At 60.0% G+C, this 18,195-nt stretch overlaps 2 protein-coding genes across 2 annotated transcripts in view; one reads left to right on the top strand and one right to left on the bottom strand.

The window, feature by feature from the left end:
• The window catches only part of CELSR2 (cadherin EGF LAG seven-pass G-type receptor 2), a 57,678-nt gene extending 53,181 nt beyond the window's left edge, over nucleotides 1-4,497 (top strand). The window contains exons 31-35 of the mRNA XM_067531484.1: nucleotides 89-177; nucleotides 483-656; nucleotides 954-1,178; nucleotides 1,808-2,054; nucleotides 2,608-4,497. Coding sequence (XP_067387585.1) covers nucleotides 89-177; nucleotides 483-656; nucleotides 954-1,178; nucleotides 1,808-2,054; nucleotides 2,608-2,635 — 763 coding nt within the window. The 3' untranslated portion in view covers nucleotides 2,636-4,497. The remainder of the gene's footprint in view (nucleotides 1-88; nucleotides 178-482; nucleotides 657-953; nucleotides 1,179-1,807; nucleotides 2,055-2,607) is intronic.
• A 1,692-nt stretch (nucleotides 4,498-6,189) lies between these two features.
• On the bottom strand, nucleotides 6,190-16,461 carry PSRC1 (proline and serine rich coiled-coil 1). Its single transcript, XM_067531431.1, has 7 exons — nucleotides 16,440-16,461; nucleotides 13,962-14,019; nucleotides 12,727-13,309; nucleotides 11,096-11,246; nucleotides 9,374-9,643; nucleotides 8,850-8,928; nucleotides 6,190-6,724 (listed from the first exon to the last, which is right to left on the bottom strand). The coding sequence occupies exons 1-7, from the start codon at nucleotides 16,459-16,461 to the stop codon at nucleotides 6,694-6,696; spliced, it is 1,194 nt and encodes a 397-aa protein (XP_067387532.1). The 3' UTR covers nucleotides 6,190-6,693.
• Between the last annotated feature and the right edge of the window lie 1,734 nt (nucleotides 16,462-18,195).

Below are 18,195 nucleotides of genomic sequence, written 5' to 3' on the forward strand. Positions count from 1 at the left end.
TGCAGCCGGGTGGCGGGGGGCGCTTCCTTTCCCCAGCTGGCATGGCCAGGCCCTGCCCCGGCTCTAGCGTCCTGGCCGTGTTTTGCAGGGAGGAGTCCCGGCTGAAGAGCTGCCAGGTGCCCAGCGGGCAGACGGATGCCGGTGCCCTCTTCCTGGAGGCGAAGGACCAGCCGCATGGTGAGGGGGGGCGGAGCGGTGCTGCCCTTTCCTGGGAGATGCAGGGCGGGCTGCTGGCGATAGCATCCTCTTGATGGCTGCCTCCCTGGGGGGCTAAACCCTGAGGCTGGGGCTCAGGGAGCCCTCAGCTTGGGGACAGAACTGGGGTGTCTGGAGCCTGGCATCAGCATCCCCCTCCCGCCTGTGCTGGGCTGGGGCTGGGAGAGGCCCCACAGGGCGGTGGCCCAGTGTGTGGGAGCCGACTGGCGCGCTGGGAAGAGGGTGCGGGGGGCGCAGTGCTGAGCTCTACGTGTGACCCTGCCCAGAGCACGACACGGACTCCGACAGCGACCTGTCCCTGGAGGACGACCAGAGCGGCTCCTACGCCTCCACCCACTCCTCGGACAGCGAGGAGGACGAGGAGTTCGCGGGGGAGCCCTGCTGGGAGAACCTGCTGAGCCCCCCCGGCGAGACGCTGCCGGCACACAGCACCCCCAAAGGTACTGCTGGGACTGGGGGGCTGGCAGGGTGGGAGGAGCTCCCACGCCACACCCAGGAGCCCCGGTCTGGGCCCGGAGCGTGGCTGGGCAGCGCGCTGCTCTCCTGGCTGGCTCCTTTCCAGCCCAGCCCCAGCTCTCCCGTAACCCCGGGGCAGGGGCATCGCAGCCGTGACAGGCACATGCCCTCCCCTCGCTGGCCCGGCATGAGCCCAGAGCGGCCCCCTTCCGTGGGGAGCTGGGGCTCCAAGGAGGCTGGTGGTGGGGTCCCCGGCCCCACTCACTGCCCTGCTCCCGCAGCGGATAACCTACCTGTCCATGGCCAGCCCTACTGGCCCGGGGAGTTCGTGACCACGGCCAGCGAAAGCGATGGGCACGCCGGCTCTGAGAAGCTGCGGGTGGAGCCGCCGATGGGGCAGGTGCGGCTGGGACACCCGGAGGAGGCACCCAGGGAGAACGGTGAGGCCCTGTACAAGGAGAACGTGCCGGTACTGCTGCCCAGCCACGCCATCCAGCCCCAGAAAGGTAAGCGGGGAACCCAGCACCCTCCACGCCTGCCATGGGGGGGGGGAGCCAGTGCCCCATGATGCCAGGGGGCGGGGGGCACACTGCCGCGCGGCAGGGCCTCCCATGTGTGCTGAGGTGGGGGGCGTTGTGGGGGGGTGGGATGCTTCAGGGTTTCCAGAGCTTCCCCTACAGTAGCTGCAGCGCTGGGGGCGCCATGTGGGGGCAGGGGTTCCCTTGTGCACACTGCAGAGCCTGGCGTGGCATCTCTAGCCCATAGCCGGCTGGCATTGGCCCACGCGTGGCAGCCAGGGGTCGCAAGCTCCTCACCAGGCTGGGGCTGCAGACGAGGTGAGCCCGGCAAAGCTTCCAGGAGCTGCCCCGGGCCCGTCAGGCTGGCTGGGCTGGTTCTGAGCCCATGGGATGGTTCCTATCGCTGCATCATGGCACAGGCTGCCTGCCTGGGAAGGAGCTGGAGGGGCCCTCATGCCCATCCTGACCACACGGCCCCCACCTCTGCTCTGGCTGCACAGCCCCAGGCCTCGTCCATTTCCCCTCCACCCTGCCACACGCCCCCGTCAGCCCCAGCCACCTCCCCCGGCCACACGCCCCAGCTGCTGGCCCCCACTTACCCGTCCCCCCCCCCGCAGGGATCCTGAAGAAGTGCCTGCCAACCATCAGCGAGAAGAACAGCCTCCGCCACGTGCCCAGCGAGCTCCCCGCCCCCCCGGCGGGCCCGGCCCCGTCGCACGGCTCCTCGACGGGCAGCGAGGGGGGCCGAGGGGGAGGAGTGTGGCCGCGGCCCCGCCAGACGCTGCAGGAGCAGCTCAACGGGGTGACGCCCATCGCCATGAGCATCAAGGCCGGCACGGTGGATGAGGACTCCTCCGGGTCCGAGTGAGTAGGGCCCGTGGGCTGTAGGGAGGCTGGGCGGGGAGCTGGCCACCGGGGCGCTGACCCCCCTCCCTGCGCTGTCCTGGGTGCCTAGGTGTCATAGCCCTGCCCTGACCTGGCTGTGGGGGGTGGCTCAGGGGGCTGCTCCATCACCCTTGGGGTGACGCTGGAGTCAGTCCCCATCGGCCCAGGAGGTGGCTGGGGTTGTGCCATTTATTCCAGCCCAGAGGGCCCCAGGCATCGCCTGGCACCTGCCAGGGCTCTGCCTGCGCTCCTGGCCTGGACCTTGTCCCTGCCGCCAGGGCCAGTCCAGCAGGGCTACGCTGTGGGGCCAGAGCCTTGGTTCCCCCCCACCCGTGATTCGCTATGGGGTTTGGCCGCCCGCTGCAAGTCACAGGACAGGGGCCAGGCTGCTAGGGGGCAGAGGGGGCAGGGCCGATCTGGGGGGTAGAGATCCTGCCAGGCGCTCTCCTGCTCTAACTCCTCCGCTGCCGTCTCTGCTCTCGCACTAACCCTCTTCTCTCCTCTCTGTCTCCCGCCTCCACCCAACGCCCAGATTTCTGTTCTTTAATTTCCTCCATTAACATGTGCGCCATGTGGCTCCCGCCGGCCAGGCCAGCCTGCGGGGGGCCGGCCCAGCTGCGGGGCCTGTCTGCTCATGACCATGCGTCTGTGTTGTTTGTTCCCCCCCCTCTCGGTGTGTGTCCCATCACTGAGCAGGAGTGACGAGACCTCCATCTGAGCAGGCCGTCCCGGGTCCAGACGCCAGCTGACGGGGCCGCCCCCACCCCCTTGCCCTGGGGCGGGGGCCACACTTCATCCGATGGGACCTCCCCGCCCCCCAGAACCAGACTCCATCCGACGGGGCCCCCGCCTGGGGACAAGCCGCACCGCCCCACGCCCCGCCAGATGTCAGCGAGGAGCAGAAGGACCCAGGGTGCCGGGTTTTCGTGCCCCAGGCAGCCCGACCTGCTGGGGTGGGGGACTGGGGCGGGGGGGGGGGCGGGGGCTGGACTTACTTGAACAGATGCACTTTGGCGCACAGCTAACACCGAGCCCCCCACACTGGCCACGTGACTGGTCCAGGGCGTCACCGGCGCCGTGGCTGATGGACAGACAGCATCTTGCAGCTGGGCGGTGGGGTCTGGGGGATGTAACTGCTCGCAGGGTCTGTGCAGTGGGGCAGGCTACCTGGGGCGGGGTGGCCGCTGGGTGGAGACACCCACACGTTGCTCTAGGCCTCAGTCCTGCAGGCATTGGCTTGATTTTCACTGAGCCCCCTGTGCTGGTTGCCCCATTGTGTGCTCTCACCCCTCCCCCGGCGAGGCCTGAGGTGGCCCCCCCCCCCCCCATCAACCGCGCAACCAGCCCCGGGGCTGGTCAGCTCCACAAGGCATGTGGGGCTGCCTGGCAAAGGGCCAAGAGCCCCAGCTGCCGCTGGGCCAGCGGGCACACAGCACTTCTGCCCAGCCCCCAGGAGTCTCACCGTGGGCCCCCCTCCCCAGGGCCTGCCCAGGTGTGGAAATGTGGGGCGGGTCAGGCTGGCCCCACAGCGTCCGTACACGTTGCCATGGTGTTGCAAGGCCTGGACCATGCCCATGTCCTGGCTGCGGCCAAGGTCCTGGCACGTTCTGCCCCATGGCCTCCGGCGTGACTGCACCATGGGGTGGGGCAGGGTGCAGCCGCCTGGGGGGTGGCTTTACTGGGCAGGCGTGAGCGGGACGTGTGTCGTGTCTCCCCCCCCCCCCCCGCACAGGCAGGGCCACATTCTGCACCTGCCTCCGGGTCGGGGAGACGCAGGCAGAGGCCAGGGCATGGCCACGAGTCTGCAGGGCGCCTTCGGTGCCATGGGCTGTGCCAGCCGCACCACGCAACACCAGCAGGCCCTAGCTGGGGGGGAGGGGGCACTGGCCAGGTGTCCTTTTGGGGGGGGGAGGGAACCCAGGACGGAGGCCCCTTCAGGCTCTTAAAGACGGTGCCACTGGTGGAGTTACCAGTGCCCCACTGACAGCGCACGCACTTAGCCGAGGCTGATCGGGGGGCGAGGGCAAGGCTGGTGCTGCATCTGACCAGGCTGCAATTAGTTTGGGCACCGCCGCCCTTCCCCCAACAAATCCCCCCTCCCCCCACTGAGTGAATGAGGGGCTCCCGCCCTGCCGGGCAAGGCCCCACCTGCCTTTCTGCCTCAGAGCCTTCGTTTTCTAAACCGCCCCCACATTGCCTGCCCAGCCCCCGGTGCCGGGTCTGGCCCAGGGCTGAACCCACCAGGACTTTTGGAAAGTGCTTTTTATATGTGTATAGAGAAACTGGTCCTAGGGACGTATTTTTTCTGCTGCAGGTAGAGAAGGGGGGCGGGGGGAACGTGAGGGGCTGGTGACGCTGGTGTGATTGTTCATTTGATGGCTCCTGCTGGATGCTTTTTTATTTAAAGAACCAGATGGAAGGATCCCGGCCCCGTGTGTGTGCAGAGCCCTCCTGCAGTGGGGTGTGAGACATGCAGCTCAGCGCACACGTCGGGGGGTGAGGGGAGGGTGACGCATGCCTGTAATTCAAGGTGACCCAAAGGGATCTGTGGGGCTGGGCGGGGACTCAGTGTGGGGCACTGGCAAGGGGCCCAGTTGGCCGAGGGCGGCGCTCAGTCCCTGCAGACCGGCAGACTGGGGGGCACCCATCCAGGCCTTCAGGTGAATGCAGGTTTTTACCCCATCCTTGGCGTTTGTACAGCTGCAACGCACTCCCAAGGCTGCTGGTGCTAAACGTCTCCCCGTGGGTCCCCCCCGCAGGCGCTGATGGGCTGGGCAGCCACCCCAGGGGAGCTGGTGAGGTCTCAGGAGGGTTGAGCCCCCCCCAACAGGGGCTGGGATGGTCAACTTGGGGGGGCCATAACCATGCAGGGGGAGGAGGGGACCCTCCCAGTATGACTGGGGCAGAGCACCAGTGCAGTGGGACCTCTAGACTGGGCCGGCCCCTAGGCAGCCTGGGCAGGGCCTGACAGCTGCACCTACACACAACTGAAGTGGGCCGACTGCTCACCCCAGCCCCCCTTTGTCATCAGCCCTGCCCCCCACCAAGAGGCGGGTAGGGGAGTGTCAGGCCCAGCCAGGCACTGGCTGATGCCCACTGAGCTGTGTCCGGGTTTCGTTTAGCTTATGCCTGGCAGCTCGGCCCCACTTTGTGGCCACCTGTGTGAGCCCACGGGCCCTGGGGCAGCCTGGCCAAAGCCATAGGAGGAGTGACCCCCGGCTCTGGCACAAACGCTGAGCCAGGTGCTAGCCCCCGGCAGCTCCTGTAGGCCCCTGCAGTGAGAGGCAGCTGGGGGGCCCTGGGACGCGCCCGGGGACAGACAGCCACAGCCAGCGTAAAAGGGGGCCAGCAGCTGGGAAAGCCACGGCCCTGCTGATTTACAGCCGCCAGGAGGGGCCTGGCCGGCTATGCCCTAGCACTGGGCTCACACCCACAACAGCTGAAAAACTTGCGAGCCCAGTGGCGGGGGCTTCCTAGCGCTCTGGGTGGCCTGGCTCCGCTCCCAGCCCGCTGGTGCAATACCCCCGGGTGACGTGCCAGCAAGGTCTAGCCAGTGCTGCAAATTATCCCCCTCCCCAATGGGCCTGAAGCCCAGGTCTCAGCCAGCCCCAGCGGCTCCCCTGAACCCAGAGACTCCCCGTGTCCGCTGCTAAGGGAGCTCCGCGCCGAGCTGCGGTGCCAGCGGCAGGAGGGATCCCGCCACAGTTCCTCCCAGGGGCAAACACGCAGCCCAGGGAGGTTTGTTCAAGGCTGGAGCGTCTACCTCTCCTCCCAACAATGCACTCCTGGGCTGGCACCGCCATCCGAGGGGTGCACACCCTGGGGAGGGTGCAGCACGGCAGCACCTTGGCTCTGTTCCCAGCGCTGCCAGGGGAGTGGGGGCCAGTGGGTGGAGCTTGGGGAGGGGGCGTGGGAGCCAGGACTGCTGGGTTCTGATTCCCCATGCGCTACTGGCTGGCTGTGCGGCCTCGGGGAAGTCTCCATGCACCTGATCCATAGAGTGCCATGGAAGGACCCTCTGGCCGGTTCCCCACTGAAGTAGGGACGCTCCCTCCTGACTGAAGGCTGAGCTGTATCAAGCGTGTGGAGGTCCTGGGCTGCAAGGCAGAGATCAGGGCGGGGTTGGGGGTGGGGAGGCCCCCCCCAGCTGGGCTGCCGCAACGGAGTTGGCAGGGGCAGCGCCCCACAGGATCCCACTGTTTTCCTAGCAGCTGCCAGGACGAGGAGCTCATTGGGCCTGAACTCGCGCTGGAGGAGCTGCTGGGAGCTCAGCACTGCTCGCGGGAGCGCACAGGCCGTGCGAGCAGGCCTCAGCGCAGCTCCCTGCACAGGGCCAGCTCCACGGGCCCGTCTCTCCACTGACCGCTGCTGCCTCTGTGCCAGGGGAAGGAGAACCAGAACCAGCAACTCCAACAGTCCCAGGGCCCGCGGGGCTGAAAGCTGCTCGCCAGGGCCCAGTCCCACCAGCTGAGGGCATCAGACACCATGGCGAGTTTGCCACCCTGCCACCTGCACGCTCAGAACGGGACGGAGGGACCAGCGGCGGGGAGCTACATTTGGTCCCTGCGAAGCAGAGCCGAGGGCTCAGAGGCTGCTTGTCTTGTGTGTCCCATCCCCATCAGACCAGCCGCCGTCTTGCAGGGAGGAGACTAGCAAACGAGATTTGTTTAAAAATAAAGTGTATTAAAAAGAGTGTATAGTACAGACGACCCCTCCTGCGAGGCCCAGTGTTTTCAATGCCCAGAAAGAGTACAAAAATATCTCAGCTTTTAAAAATGCAAGTTACAGATCAAATCCCAGGTAGCTTGAGTCCAGCCACCCCCAACACCCTGCACCACGGTCTCTACCGGGGCTGGTGGCCCAGGCCGCTGGAACCAGTCCTCCATCCAGCACAAACGGTGTGGTCAGAAAACGGCGTTTTTGACTAAATGACTTTGTGGGGGGAAGGGTCTAATTTCCACCCAACATTTCGTTTTTGTTTGAAAACACCCCAGAACTGAAATATTTTCATTCTGAAATGCCGTCACAGCGCTTCATGCACCCATTGGCTGGGCTTCCTGGCAGGACTGAGTCTGAGCAAGGGTCCATCTAGCCCAGCTCCCTGCTTTCCAACTGGGGCCGGTGCCAGGTGCTTCAGAGAGAATGCACAGAACAGCAATCAGCGAGTGATCCAGTCCCAGCAACTGGCAGTCAGAGGCTAGACACACCCAGAGCATGGGGCTGTATCACTGCCCATCCTGGCTAATAGCCACTGATAGACCTGGCCTCCCGGGACTGATCTAATTCTCTTTTGAACCCTGTTATACTTTTGGTCTTCACAACATCCTCCAACAACGAGTCCCACAGGTTGACTGCGCTGTGAGAGGCAATACTTCGTTTTAAACCTGCTGCCTGTTAATTTCATCAGGTGACCCTTGGCTCTTGTGTTATGTGAAGGGGTAAATACATTTCCTTATGCACTTTCTCCACACCATTGATGATTTTCTAGCCCGCTGTCAGACCCACCTCAGTCGTGTTTTTAATCTCTCCGGAGATGAAAGCTGTTCCACGAAAGCTGGTGTCCTTCTCTGTATCTTTTCCAATTCCAATCTCTTTTTTGAGACTTCCCAGCATGCACCATGGTCTCCCCTCTGGGTGAGGGAGGCCATGCATCACGGCAAACGCGGGACCATAGCTTGTAATGGGAGGCAGAATCCAACCAGGGAGCCCAGCACACAGAGATCAGGAGTGTGAGGCACCCAAACCACAACTCCCATGATGCACTGCCTCCCCTTTCCAAGAGGCTACACCATGGTGCATCATGGGAGATGTAGTCTGACCAGGGAGCCCAACAGGAGCACAAGGCACCTGAACCACAACCCCCACAAGGCACTGCAGCGGCATTTCAGAGTCAAAATACATTGACTTTTGTTTTTCCACAGAAGCCCCATTTCCTGGCCAGCTCGATCTATAACCAATTAGCTGCCCTACGAGATCAGGCGAGGCAGGTACCTTCCAGCAACCCCCGCAGGAAACAAGCTCAGCAGCTTTTCCCTCCCCAGTGTAAAACTAAAGACGAACCCCCGAGCGCCTTCACCCCAGAGACACAGAGTAGTTTAGACGGCCAGCCCAGCCCACGTTCCAGAGCTGGCACGTGCTGCTGATGGACGCCCAGCACAGCAAGACCACGCTCCGCGGGCCGGTGAAGGGTCAGTCCAGTTCTGCCAGCAAGAGGAGGACTGGGGGGTGCAGAGGTTTCTGGTGCCAAACCATTTTATCGCAGCTCAGCATCACCACCTTAAAGGGCAGGAAACAGAGTGAGGCGGGCCGCGTGGCCGGACACGTCTGTCACTGCGTGCAGGTTAAAGACCAAAGCCTACATGCTGGGACGACATGGATCAGGTTTCGGAGCCCAGCACCCTTTGCAGAGCCCTGGGGTGCGGGCCCTAAGCGCAAGGGGCGTTCTGGCCACTGGGGTCCTGAGCCAAAGCCCAGTGGTTTCTAAGGGAGCAGCCCCGGCCTCCGGGGAGGACGGGGCCAAGGGGTTACTGCCACTCTCCCACCAGCTACAGAGCTCACAGGCCAGACAGCTCCTGCCACAGGAACCCTGCAGCGAGGCGGCTGCTGACCATGACTGGCAAAGGCTGTCCACAGGCTGGGGATGCTGCTCTCACAGACGGGCAACTTCGTTCCTGAAGTGACTGTGCAGTTAGTTAGGAGGTCTGCAGCCAGCCCCAGGGCAGACAGGCCCGCAGGAACCGCGCTGATCCACAGCTCTGCTCCTGTGTCCCTTACCTTGGAGAGCTGGGCAAGGTCACCTTCCTGGGCAGCTGCAGCCTGCTGCCGAGAGGGGCTGTCCGCTGGGGAACGGGGCCTGGGGGCAAAGGGAAAAATCAGCAGGAAACGCAGCCCAGCTCGGCAGGAGTGATGGGCTACGTATGCCCAGAAGGCTCCAGGCCGGGGCAGGATCCCAGGGCGGGTGCTGTCATCCTCCCTCCTCCCCCGCCCCCCCCAACTTACACTTTGCAAGATGCTCAAGCTCCCAGAAGTAAGGAGCAGATGTAGGGGAGGGGCAGTGGGGACATGGCCCCGATCCGGCTGGCTGGGCGCTGTGGAGGAGGCACTAATTGCCCCAAGAAGGGCTGCGTGGGCCCCTGCTAAAGCAGAACCTTGCACTGCTCCGGCCCAATCCTGCCCTTACTGAAACCAGCAGGAGCGTCCCAACGTGGGCAGACGCCGGGAGCTCCCAGCGGGTCCGTCACAGCCCCTGACCCTTCGGCGAGCGACGCGCACTTTGCCTGCGCCAGCCGGGCTCTCACCTCTCTGTCCGGCCGCGCTCGGCCGCGCCCTCCCGCCAGCTGAGCCCTGGCCCGTGGTCTGCGGCTGGCTGGGCCTCCCTGGCGCTGCGGCCCTGCTCAGGGCCATGACGCGGCTGGCCGGCCTGAGGATGGCGGCAGGCACCGGGAGGCGGCTCATGGGCCCAGGTCCGGCCGTGCTCCTGGCCTGGGTCTGGCACACACGCGCACCGCGGGCAGGCCTGACGCTGGCTGGCAGCTGGGGAGCGTCACTGCTAGAGGCCTTGGCACAACCTGACAGGGCAGAAAGGGGAATGTCAGGGCTGAATTCAGGCAGGTCGCCCCAGAGAACCCCCAGACGCCCCATCCTCAGCCTGGGTGGGCGGCACCTCACCCCCGCCCCTCCGCCTGCAGTCCCACGTGGGTTCTGCCATTACCCCCCGGCCGCCCTCCCTCGGGGTCCCTGTTACCACCCCCTGCTCGCAGTCTCGGACGGCATCTGACTTTCAAAGCACCTGAGCCCGGGCCTGGACAGCAGCAAACCCTGGCTCCGCTCAGGCCCCCACCGGCTCTCGGCTCCTCCACACTGACCGAGGGGCAGAGCTCGGGGGACTTCATGGGGTCTGAACGCGTTTGTCCTGAGCCTGATCCTGCCGCTGCCATCCCCATCTAGCCCGGCCTGCCTTCTGCCTGGGCTCCGGGCAGCAGCCCATTCTGCAGGCAAGGACGATGGAGGCCGATTCCGCGCCCCCTACCCCATCAGCAGGGCAGCGCGACAGGCAGCCTGGACAGCCACGAGCCACATGCGCTTCGAAGCCTGGCCCCAACAGACCCTCACATTAAGCCCCCGGGTATCTCCGAGCTGTGAGATGTGGTGGGGCGAAATCCAGGGCTGACTTGTGGGACTACTAGAGAGACCTGATTTAGGGGCTAGGAACCTTCACCTGGTCCCTGAGAAGCGAGGGCTTGTTTCTGGCCCTGACGGTTCAGCAGACGGGGCTCGTGGCACATCTCTGGAGCTGTTCCAGGCCAAAGGCCAGCATGGCCCCAGCCATCCCGTCCTGGACCCCATGCCCCACTCCACAGAAGACAGAATTTTCTCCCTCCCACTGGAGGGAAGCTCCTCCCAGAGCAGGGCACTAGGGGGCGCCGGCTCCCTGCTGGCTGGGAAGGTGGCAGCAGATTCCCAGGGAACCCTGCAGGCAGGCAGGCGGCTCCCGCCTGGCCGGAGAGGAAGGGCGGTGGAGACACCCTGCCATCCCTCAGCGGGGAGGCTGGCTGCTCGCCAACTCTGGCAGGGGCAGCCAGAGGGAACTGCAAACACGGCGCAGATCCAGCCCGGGGGAGGGGGCATTCAGAGCTACACCCTGGATGGTGTGCCCGGCTCGCTTGGGCTGTCTATGCCCTGGGATCCCGGGGGCTCCATCCTCCCCCCAAAGGCAGAGCGGCTCCACTGCACCACTTCTACAGCTCAACCTGCCCCTGCCGCTCCAGCCCCTCTGCACGGGTGTGGGTAGACGGTCCTGGGGCCACATTGCCCCCCAACACCTGCTATGTGCTATATGGCGCACGGCCAGCTCGGTGGCACACAGGCCGTGTAGACCCACTGATCCCACGCTGCTGCTCCCCGCAGTGCCCTATGGAGGAGGGTCGGGGGCGGCAAAGGGAGCAGGATGGGCCCCGCTGCTGGGGCCAATGCGTCACCGCCGCCCCTATGCTGAGCTGTCTGCTGGGAAGCCCAGTTACCTGCACTGGTTTTCTGGGCGGGTTCTGCTCTCCCGCGGGGCGAGGGTGCTGGTGCTGGGCTGGGCCGGGCAGGAGACGACGTGGGGCCCGTCGGCCCTTTCATTCCCACCGTGGGCGACACACGGCTGCGGGGCGGGTCCTGCAGGCTCAGCTAGCGTGGCGAGAGGGATAAAGCAAGGTCAGGCTGTGGGCCCCTGCTGCACATGGAGACCAGCGCACCTGCCTCTCCACGGCAGCCGGAATCCCAAAGCACGCTGCAGTCTTAAAAGTGACACAGGAGTAACAGGCAGGGATCAGTTCACCTGCCGCAGAAAGGCAGCCACCTCTGGGGTGGAGAGTAGCAGCTGTCTCAGGACAATGCAGCACAGGATGGGGCAGGGGAGGACACAGCCTCCAACTGTAGCTGCTGTGGGGAGATTTCAGGGGGCAGAACGACAGACATCATACGCTGCAATTTGTCCAGGGTGTTGGAGGTATCACCCCTAGCGCCAGGGCATCTTTCAGGACAAGTGCCCAGGGCCTTGGTTTCAGATCTCACCAGAATGACAGCACCGTGCTCCCGATACCACGCTGGGGCAGTGGGGCAGCGCTGACCACACGGGGAGACAGCCTCCTGCAGCGCCCCCTAGCGCCACGCTGGGGCACTGGGGCAGCACTGACCCAGATCCCAGAATTAGCCTTCATGCAGCACCTGCGTGCTCCTTAGATTCTCCCGTCCTGCTGACTTGGCCCAGCTCCAGGCAGCTCGCGAGCCCTGACAGCCCAGCGTGGTACACAGCCACGCGAACTCAATGGCTGTTCAGTGACACCAGAGAACCGACTCTTGATGTGCCACATGGGTCCACAGAGGGTATCAGGTGCTGCCCCTGCTGCCTGCACTCCAGCAGGCTTAGCCCATTCAAACAGTTCGCCCAGAGGTGCTGCCATGACCACAGCTTCTGCTCTGGCTGCCCCGTGGGAGCCTCAGTTCAACTCACGGCCCTGGTTTTTCATCCCCAGGGCCAACAGGGGGCAGGAGTTTGGGGCACCCCAACCTCCTGATGACACCAAGAGGTGGACGTTTCATGCAAGGGGGGGCTGGTTCCACTTTACAGGAGGGAAAGCTGATAATAATAATAAACCCTTCGCTCTTGGACAGCGCTTTGCAAGGTGGGAGTCACAGCTTGCCCCGGACCAACAGGGAAGCCTCCTCAGCGCAGGGCTGGGCCAAAGCCAGCTGTATAGGCAGTATTTCGACTTTCGTTTGTTAAACGAGTTTCTTGATCTTACGCCTGGGAGGCCAAACCTGCCCCACGTGACCTGGATGCAGCGCTGCCTGCCTGAGTCTGCAGACAGACTGGGCCGGCGCCTCAGCGGCTGCTCAGAGCTCTTTGCAGGCAGCTGCAGCTTGACAGTAGACACATCTGGTCAGTTTCATGGCTGCTCCAGAAACTGGGGGCAGCAAAGAAATTGACAAGAATTGGGTCTTGGAGCAAGCGCAGCTGCACAGCAGCAGGGAAGCAGTGGGACCTAGACGTGGAGGCCGGGGTGGGTGGAGCAGCAAATCAGAGGCTCACAGAGGGTGGGAGAGAACGCCCCTTCCAGCCTCCTTCTCTCCCTCCAGATCCTTCCCCTTCCAGTGGCCCACCTACCTTCTTACTGCTCGGAGATCTCTTTGCAGGTGACAGCACAACGGCTTTGCTGGGGGTGGATTTCTTACGAAGCCGTTCGCTGCCGGCGGAGCAGTTGCCCAGCTTGTGTCGGAGGTAGGGGGGAGTCGGTGCTGCCCGGGTGCATGGCGAGGGGGTTTTCCCCGGGGGGAGGAGCAACGCTGGCTCCACGGTGGGCAGGAGCGCCCTGACGGGGCTGTTCTTCACCACGAAGGTCTCGCGCCGGGGGCTCCTGGGGCTCGCCCTCTCCTTGTACAAGAGCTGCAGGGACGCCAGGGGCTCCCCCGCGGGACTCAGCGCCGCCTCCCCCTGCAGCCGGGCGCTGGCGTTCTCCTTCTCCCGCAGGCTGCACCTCTCCAGCTGCACGGCCAGCCGGTTGGCTTCCTTCACGATCTCCTCCAGCCCCTCGGCACTCAGCGGGCTCCAGTGAGCCAGGCCCTCTCCGTTCCGGCCCACGCTTTCCCTCTTCTGCACGTTCAAGTCGATCCTCCGTGCCACGCACCGCTCCACGGGCTGGGCGGGGCTGACAGAGACAACCTCCTCCTCGATGCGCTCCTCCTCCCGGCTGCGGGGGCAAAGCCACGGTTATCAGAGCCTGGTCGGAGCAGAGAGCTCCCAGCACCCAGCTCTGCAAGGCAGGAAAGTACTTCGCCCCTTGCCAGCTGCCCCCTGGTTACCCTCCAGGCCAGCACTCACTGGAGCCAGTCTGAGCCAGGCGTGAACAAGCCTGGTGGGACTTTACCTGCCCTTTGTACGTGTCTGACCGGGCAGGCTTCACACATCTGCAGCTGCAGCGACCGATCAGATTTACCACTCCAGGGTCCGATCCTGTGTGTGTGCACATCAGCAACTGTCCGACCAAGAGAGCGGCTGGCCCAGAGCGATGCTTGCAGCTGAACCCACTGTGTTTGTCAATGAGACAAGGGTCGGGGGCTACCTTTTCTTAGCAAGTTAAGGACAAAGCACCAGGAGCCTTCCTGGGGCAGCCCCCAGCCCTGACACCCTCCCAGCACGGAATGAGATGGGAGTGACATGGCTCTCCTAGCAGGCTTTCACTCAGCATCCTGGGTGTGATCAGAAAACTGGGAGGACCCTTCAGCGCACACAGAGGCGGAAAGCTTTAAGGGAAATGGATGCCGGGCCAGATCCTCAACTGGTGTAATTCAGCACAGCTCGGTCAGCTGACACCAGCTGAGGAGCTGGTCCTTCAATCTTACCTGTCTGAAGGAGAAGAGAGACCAAAGTCCAACTTCTCATCTGTGATAAACTTTATATCTGGAAAGAAATATTAATCCATTAGCAATTGTTAATTGGTTGAAACTAGAGTAAACAACAGAATCATCAGACACAGACGATGAACACAATATGTTGGGGAACAGTTAACATGGGAAATCACGCCTCACCAATCTACTAGAATTCTTTGCAGGTGTCAACAAGCATGAGGACAAGGGTGATCCAGTGGCTATAGTGTACTTGGACTTTCAGAAACCTTTTAACAAGGTCCCTCACCAAAGGCTCTTAAGCAAAGTAAGTGGTCATGGGATAAGAGGGAAGGTTCTCTCTTGAATGGTTAAAAGATAGAAAATAAAACATTGGAATAAATGGTCAGTTTTCAGAATGGAGAGAGGTAAACAGCAGGGTCCCCCAGGAATCTGTCCTGGGACTAGTGCTGTTCAACATATGCATCAATGATCTGGAAAAAGAGTAAACAGTGAAGTGGCAAAATTTGCAGATGATACAAAATTACTCGAGATAGTTAAGTTCAAAGCAGACTGTGAAGAGTTACAAAGGGATCTCACAAAACTGGGTGACTGGGCAACAAAATGGCACATGAAATTCAATGTTGATAAATGCAAAGTAATGCACTTTAGAAAACATAATCCCGACTATACTTATAAAGTGATGGGGTCTCAATTAGCTGTTACCACTCAAGAAAGAGATCTTGGAATCATTGTGGATAGTTCTCTGAAAACATCCACTCAATATGCAGCAGCTGTCAAAAAAGCTAACAGAATTAGGAAAGGGATTAATAATAAGACAGTAATGATCATAATGTCTCTATATAAATCCGTGGTACACCCACACCTTGAATACTGCATGAGTTCTGATCATCCCAACTCACAAAAAACATATTAGAATTGGAACCGATACAGAGAAGAGTAACACAAATGGGTAGGGGTATAGAACAGCTTCCATCTGAGGAGCCATTAAAAAGGCTTGGATTGTTGAGCTTGGAAAGATTTGACTGAGGAGGAATTTGACAGATGTTTCTAAAATCATGACTGGTGAGGAAATGTTATTTACCCCTTCACATAACACAAGAACCAGGAGTCACCCAATGAAATTAATAGGCAGCAGGTTTAAAACAAACACAAGGAAGTTCTTTGTCACACGGTTAACCTGTGGAACTCATTGTCACAGGATGTTGTGAAGGCCAAAACTATAAATGGGTTCACAAAAGAATTAGATCAGTTCCTGAAGGATAGGTCCATCAATGGCTATTAGCCAAGATGGTCAGGGATGTAACCTCATGCTGTAGGTGTCCCTAAACCTCTGACTGCCAAAAGCTGAGAGTGGATGACAAGGGATGGATCACTTGATAATTGTCCTGTTCTGTTCATTCCCTCTGAAGCACCTGGCATTGGCTGCTGTCAGAAGAAAGGATACTGGGCTGGATGGACCATTGGTCTGACCCAGTCTGGCTGTTCTCGTGTAATCAAAAGAACTTCTCTGATGTCCATCAACTTGCTATCAAAGTTTGTGTGGGGACACTCTAGCTATGCACTGACGTGGCCCATCTCCTTGCAGTATTCGTGTGCCTCAGACAATACTGAATTTATGCTCACAACTCTTCTGTATCATGTCTAGTTCACAGACTAGGACTAAAGCAAAGAGATTCAAGGCCTGGGTCAGACTGAAGCAGCAGCATTGACTTCAGTGGAATTACATCAGTCTATGCCGCTGAGAACCTGGCCCCTGATTTTCAGTGGGGCTGAGCCCCCACAGCTGTCACGGAAGTCAGGCTGAGTGGCAGGGGCTCTGCACCGCCAGAGCTCCAGCCTTAAGTGACTTGCTCGAGGTCACACAAAGTCTGTGCAGAGCCGGGAACTGAACCCCGTTTTCCCTGGGACTCTGATTCTGCTCCCACTTGCACTGGTGAAAATTGGGAGTGATGGCATCAAAGGCAATAGCGTTACACTGATCAAGCCCGGAATTATGACACGTATGCTGGAAGCACTGTACAATGATCCCCAGGGGCCTGTCCTCACTAGGGGACCCGTCACACACCTGAACATTTTAATCAAAGCTGCTCAAATCGGATTTTCCAGTAGCCTCTTCTTTCAATTTGGTGCCACTCATTTTTGTCCTAAGTATCTCAGACAGCCCCTGGGTGTCAATGTCCCAAACCACCCTTTGGTCAGGTTAACATGATCCACTCCTTTGTGGTTACAAGGAAAATGATGATGAGAATTGCAGACGCTCGTACAGCTGGAGCTAACTGGTGTTAGAGGGCTAGCAGGGGGGATCAAAATCAAGTCAAGCAAACACATCACCTCCAAACTGAACCACAAACTGAAAGCTTCCTACAATGAAACACGTTCACCTTGCGAAGCACAGCAGAAATAAGGGATCTGCACAGCGACAAACCTAAAACCAAGACAAACCGACTTTGTCAGCCCCGTTCCAGCCCCTACCTTCTTCTTCTGCCATCTCCATTTTTCCTGGGTATATCAAGGCGGACTGTCTGAGAGATAAACACACGAAAAGGTGAATTAGATCTACATCCCCATGCTACACACACGGCAAAGGGCATCTCTATTGCAATCACAGGTTGTCCTCAATTCAGATCAGCAGTAGTAACTTTCAAGCAGTTGCACAATGACAAGATCAGGAGCACATCCATGGACAGAGGTACAGTAAGATCCTGTGAGGTGCTGTGGTTAAACGAACACTCTCAAATCAACAATCACTTCCAGTGGAAACATTTCTTACCTGCTGCTGTGGCAAAAAGAACCCTTGCTAGGAAGGAGAAGCACAAATAAGTATTTGTCTCTTATTTTTTCCAGCTTGTGTATTTGACTCGTGTGTGTGTGTGTGTGTGTTTTTTTTGTTTTTTTTCCCCCCCCTTTCCCCGGTGCCGGCCCAGGCCCTGCAGACGTTTATACATGAGCCCTCTGACAGTTCTCAAATGCATGGAGTTGCTACCCTGTGGGGACAGGGGCTTAATCAGTTTCCCCTGCTGGCTGCGGGGTCCCTCAAACAGAAACAGAGGAGAGAAAAATCACTTTAAAAATGTCTGGTTTTAAAGCCACAGAAATTAGCGGCGGGGGGGGGGGGGTGGTGGGTTGTTAGCTCTCAGGACAGGGCTAGTACCTGGAAGGACTTTTAACTTTTTGCATTTGTTTAATTGACTAGATTTTAAATTGATGGCATCCCTTTAAAAAAAGGAACTGGGAATCAGGATCCATGGGTTTCATTCCCAGCTCTGCCATTGACTTGCTGGGTGGTTCAGGCAAGACACGTCCCCTATTTGTGCCTCAGTTTCCCCTGTGCAAAGTTGGGATACTAAAAGCCACAACACTACCAGGAGACTGAGAGGATGGATTAAGGTTTGTTTGTACACTGCTTGGAGAGCCCCAAATTAAAAGGCAAGGACCAAGATATTTTAGGTGTCACAATATCAAGTGTTTCAAACCACGTTTCCACCACATTACTCACAGGCTTCCATGCATGTCTGCCGTCCAGATGCAAATGAATGGCACAGCGGGGAGCAGAACCCAGGAGTTGCGACTCTCAGCTGCCCCCACACCTGTGAAACTCCCACCCTCAGAAGAGATCAACCCCCGTACTTCCTGGCTCAATCCCAATGATCATCGGCAGGACATCAGGTCAGCGGACTGGTGAGCTGTAAAGGGCCGAATCCTGTTCCCACGACCTCCACTGGGAGTAGAAGTAGGTTGCAGTAGGTCTATCCTGCTGCACTTCTTTCTCTCCACATTGCTGAGGACACCACAGGGTATTTCCCAGGTTTTCCAACAGTGTTTAATCCCACCCTTGCCAACAATCCCCACAGACACTTGAAGCTGAACAATGTAGGTGCTATTTTATCCTCCAGCTCATGCCCATGCTGCTCATTTGTTCCTGCTCATTCGCGTTGGGCTAACAGGATTGATTTCCCTTGAGTAAATTAGACAGAGCATTTGTTTAAAACACCAGCAACATTCATCGACTTGGCAAACAGAAACAGGCGAGCAAACTGGGACGTTTTCCCTCTGATAACATACTAAGCCCTTCCACAACCCTTTATTTTCTCTCTTGTAGGTATTTATCAGCCCCCGCCCCCGTGTCTGAGCACCTCGCAGTCACTAGCACACTGCTCCTGGGAGGCAGGGCAGAGCTGTTATCCCCATTGTACACACAAGGAGTGGAGACTCCCAGAGACTAAGGAAC

This window comes from Emydura macquarii, unplaced genomic scaffold (genome assembly GCF_026122565.2).
Source record: "Emydura macquarii macquarii isolate MOO-44397 ecotype Brisbane River unplaced genomic scaffold, CSIRO-AGI_Emac_v2 contig_3220, whole genome shotgun sequence".
Lineage (NCBI taxonomy): Eukaryota > Metazoa > Chordata > Testudines > Chelidae > Emydura > Emydura macquarii.

What these genes read in the sequence shown, in the direction of transcription:
- PSRC1 (XM_067531431.1), bottom strand. Translation starts at nt 16,461, where the DNA reads ATGGAGATGGCAGAAGAAGAAG. An exon ending in CTCTCTTCTCCTTCAGACAG is followed by an intron (nt 13,310 to 13,961) that starts GTAAGATTGAAG and finishes TTGCCCCCGCAG; the next exon opens with CCGGGAGGAGGAGCGCATCG. An exon ending in ACCTTGCCCAGCTCTCCAAG is followed by an intron (nt 6,725 to 8,849) that starts GTAAGGGACACA and finishes CTCGTTTGCTAG; the next exon opens with TCTCCTCCCTGCAAGACGGC.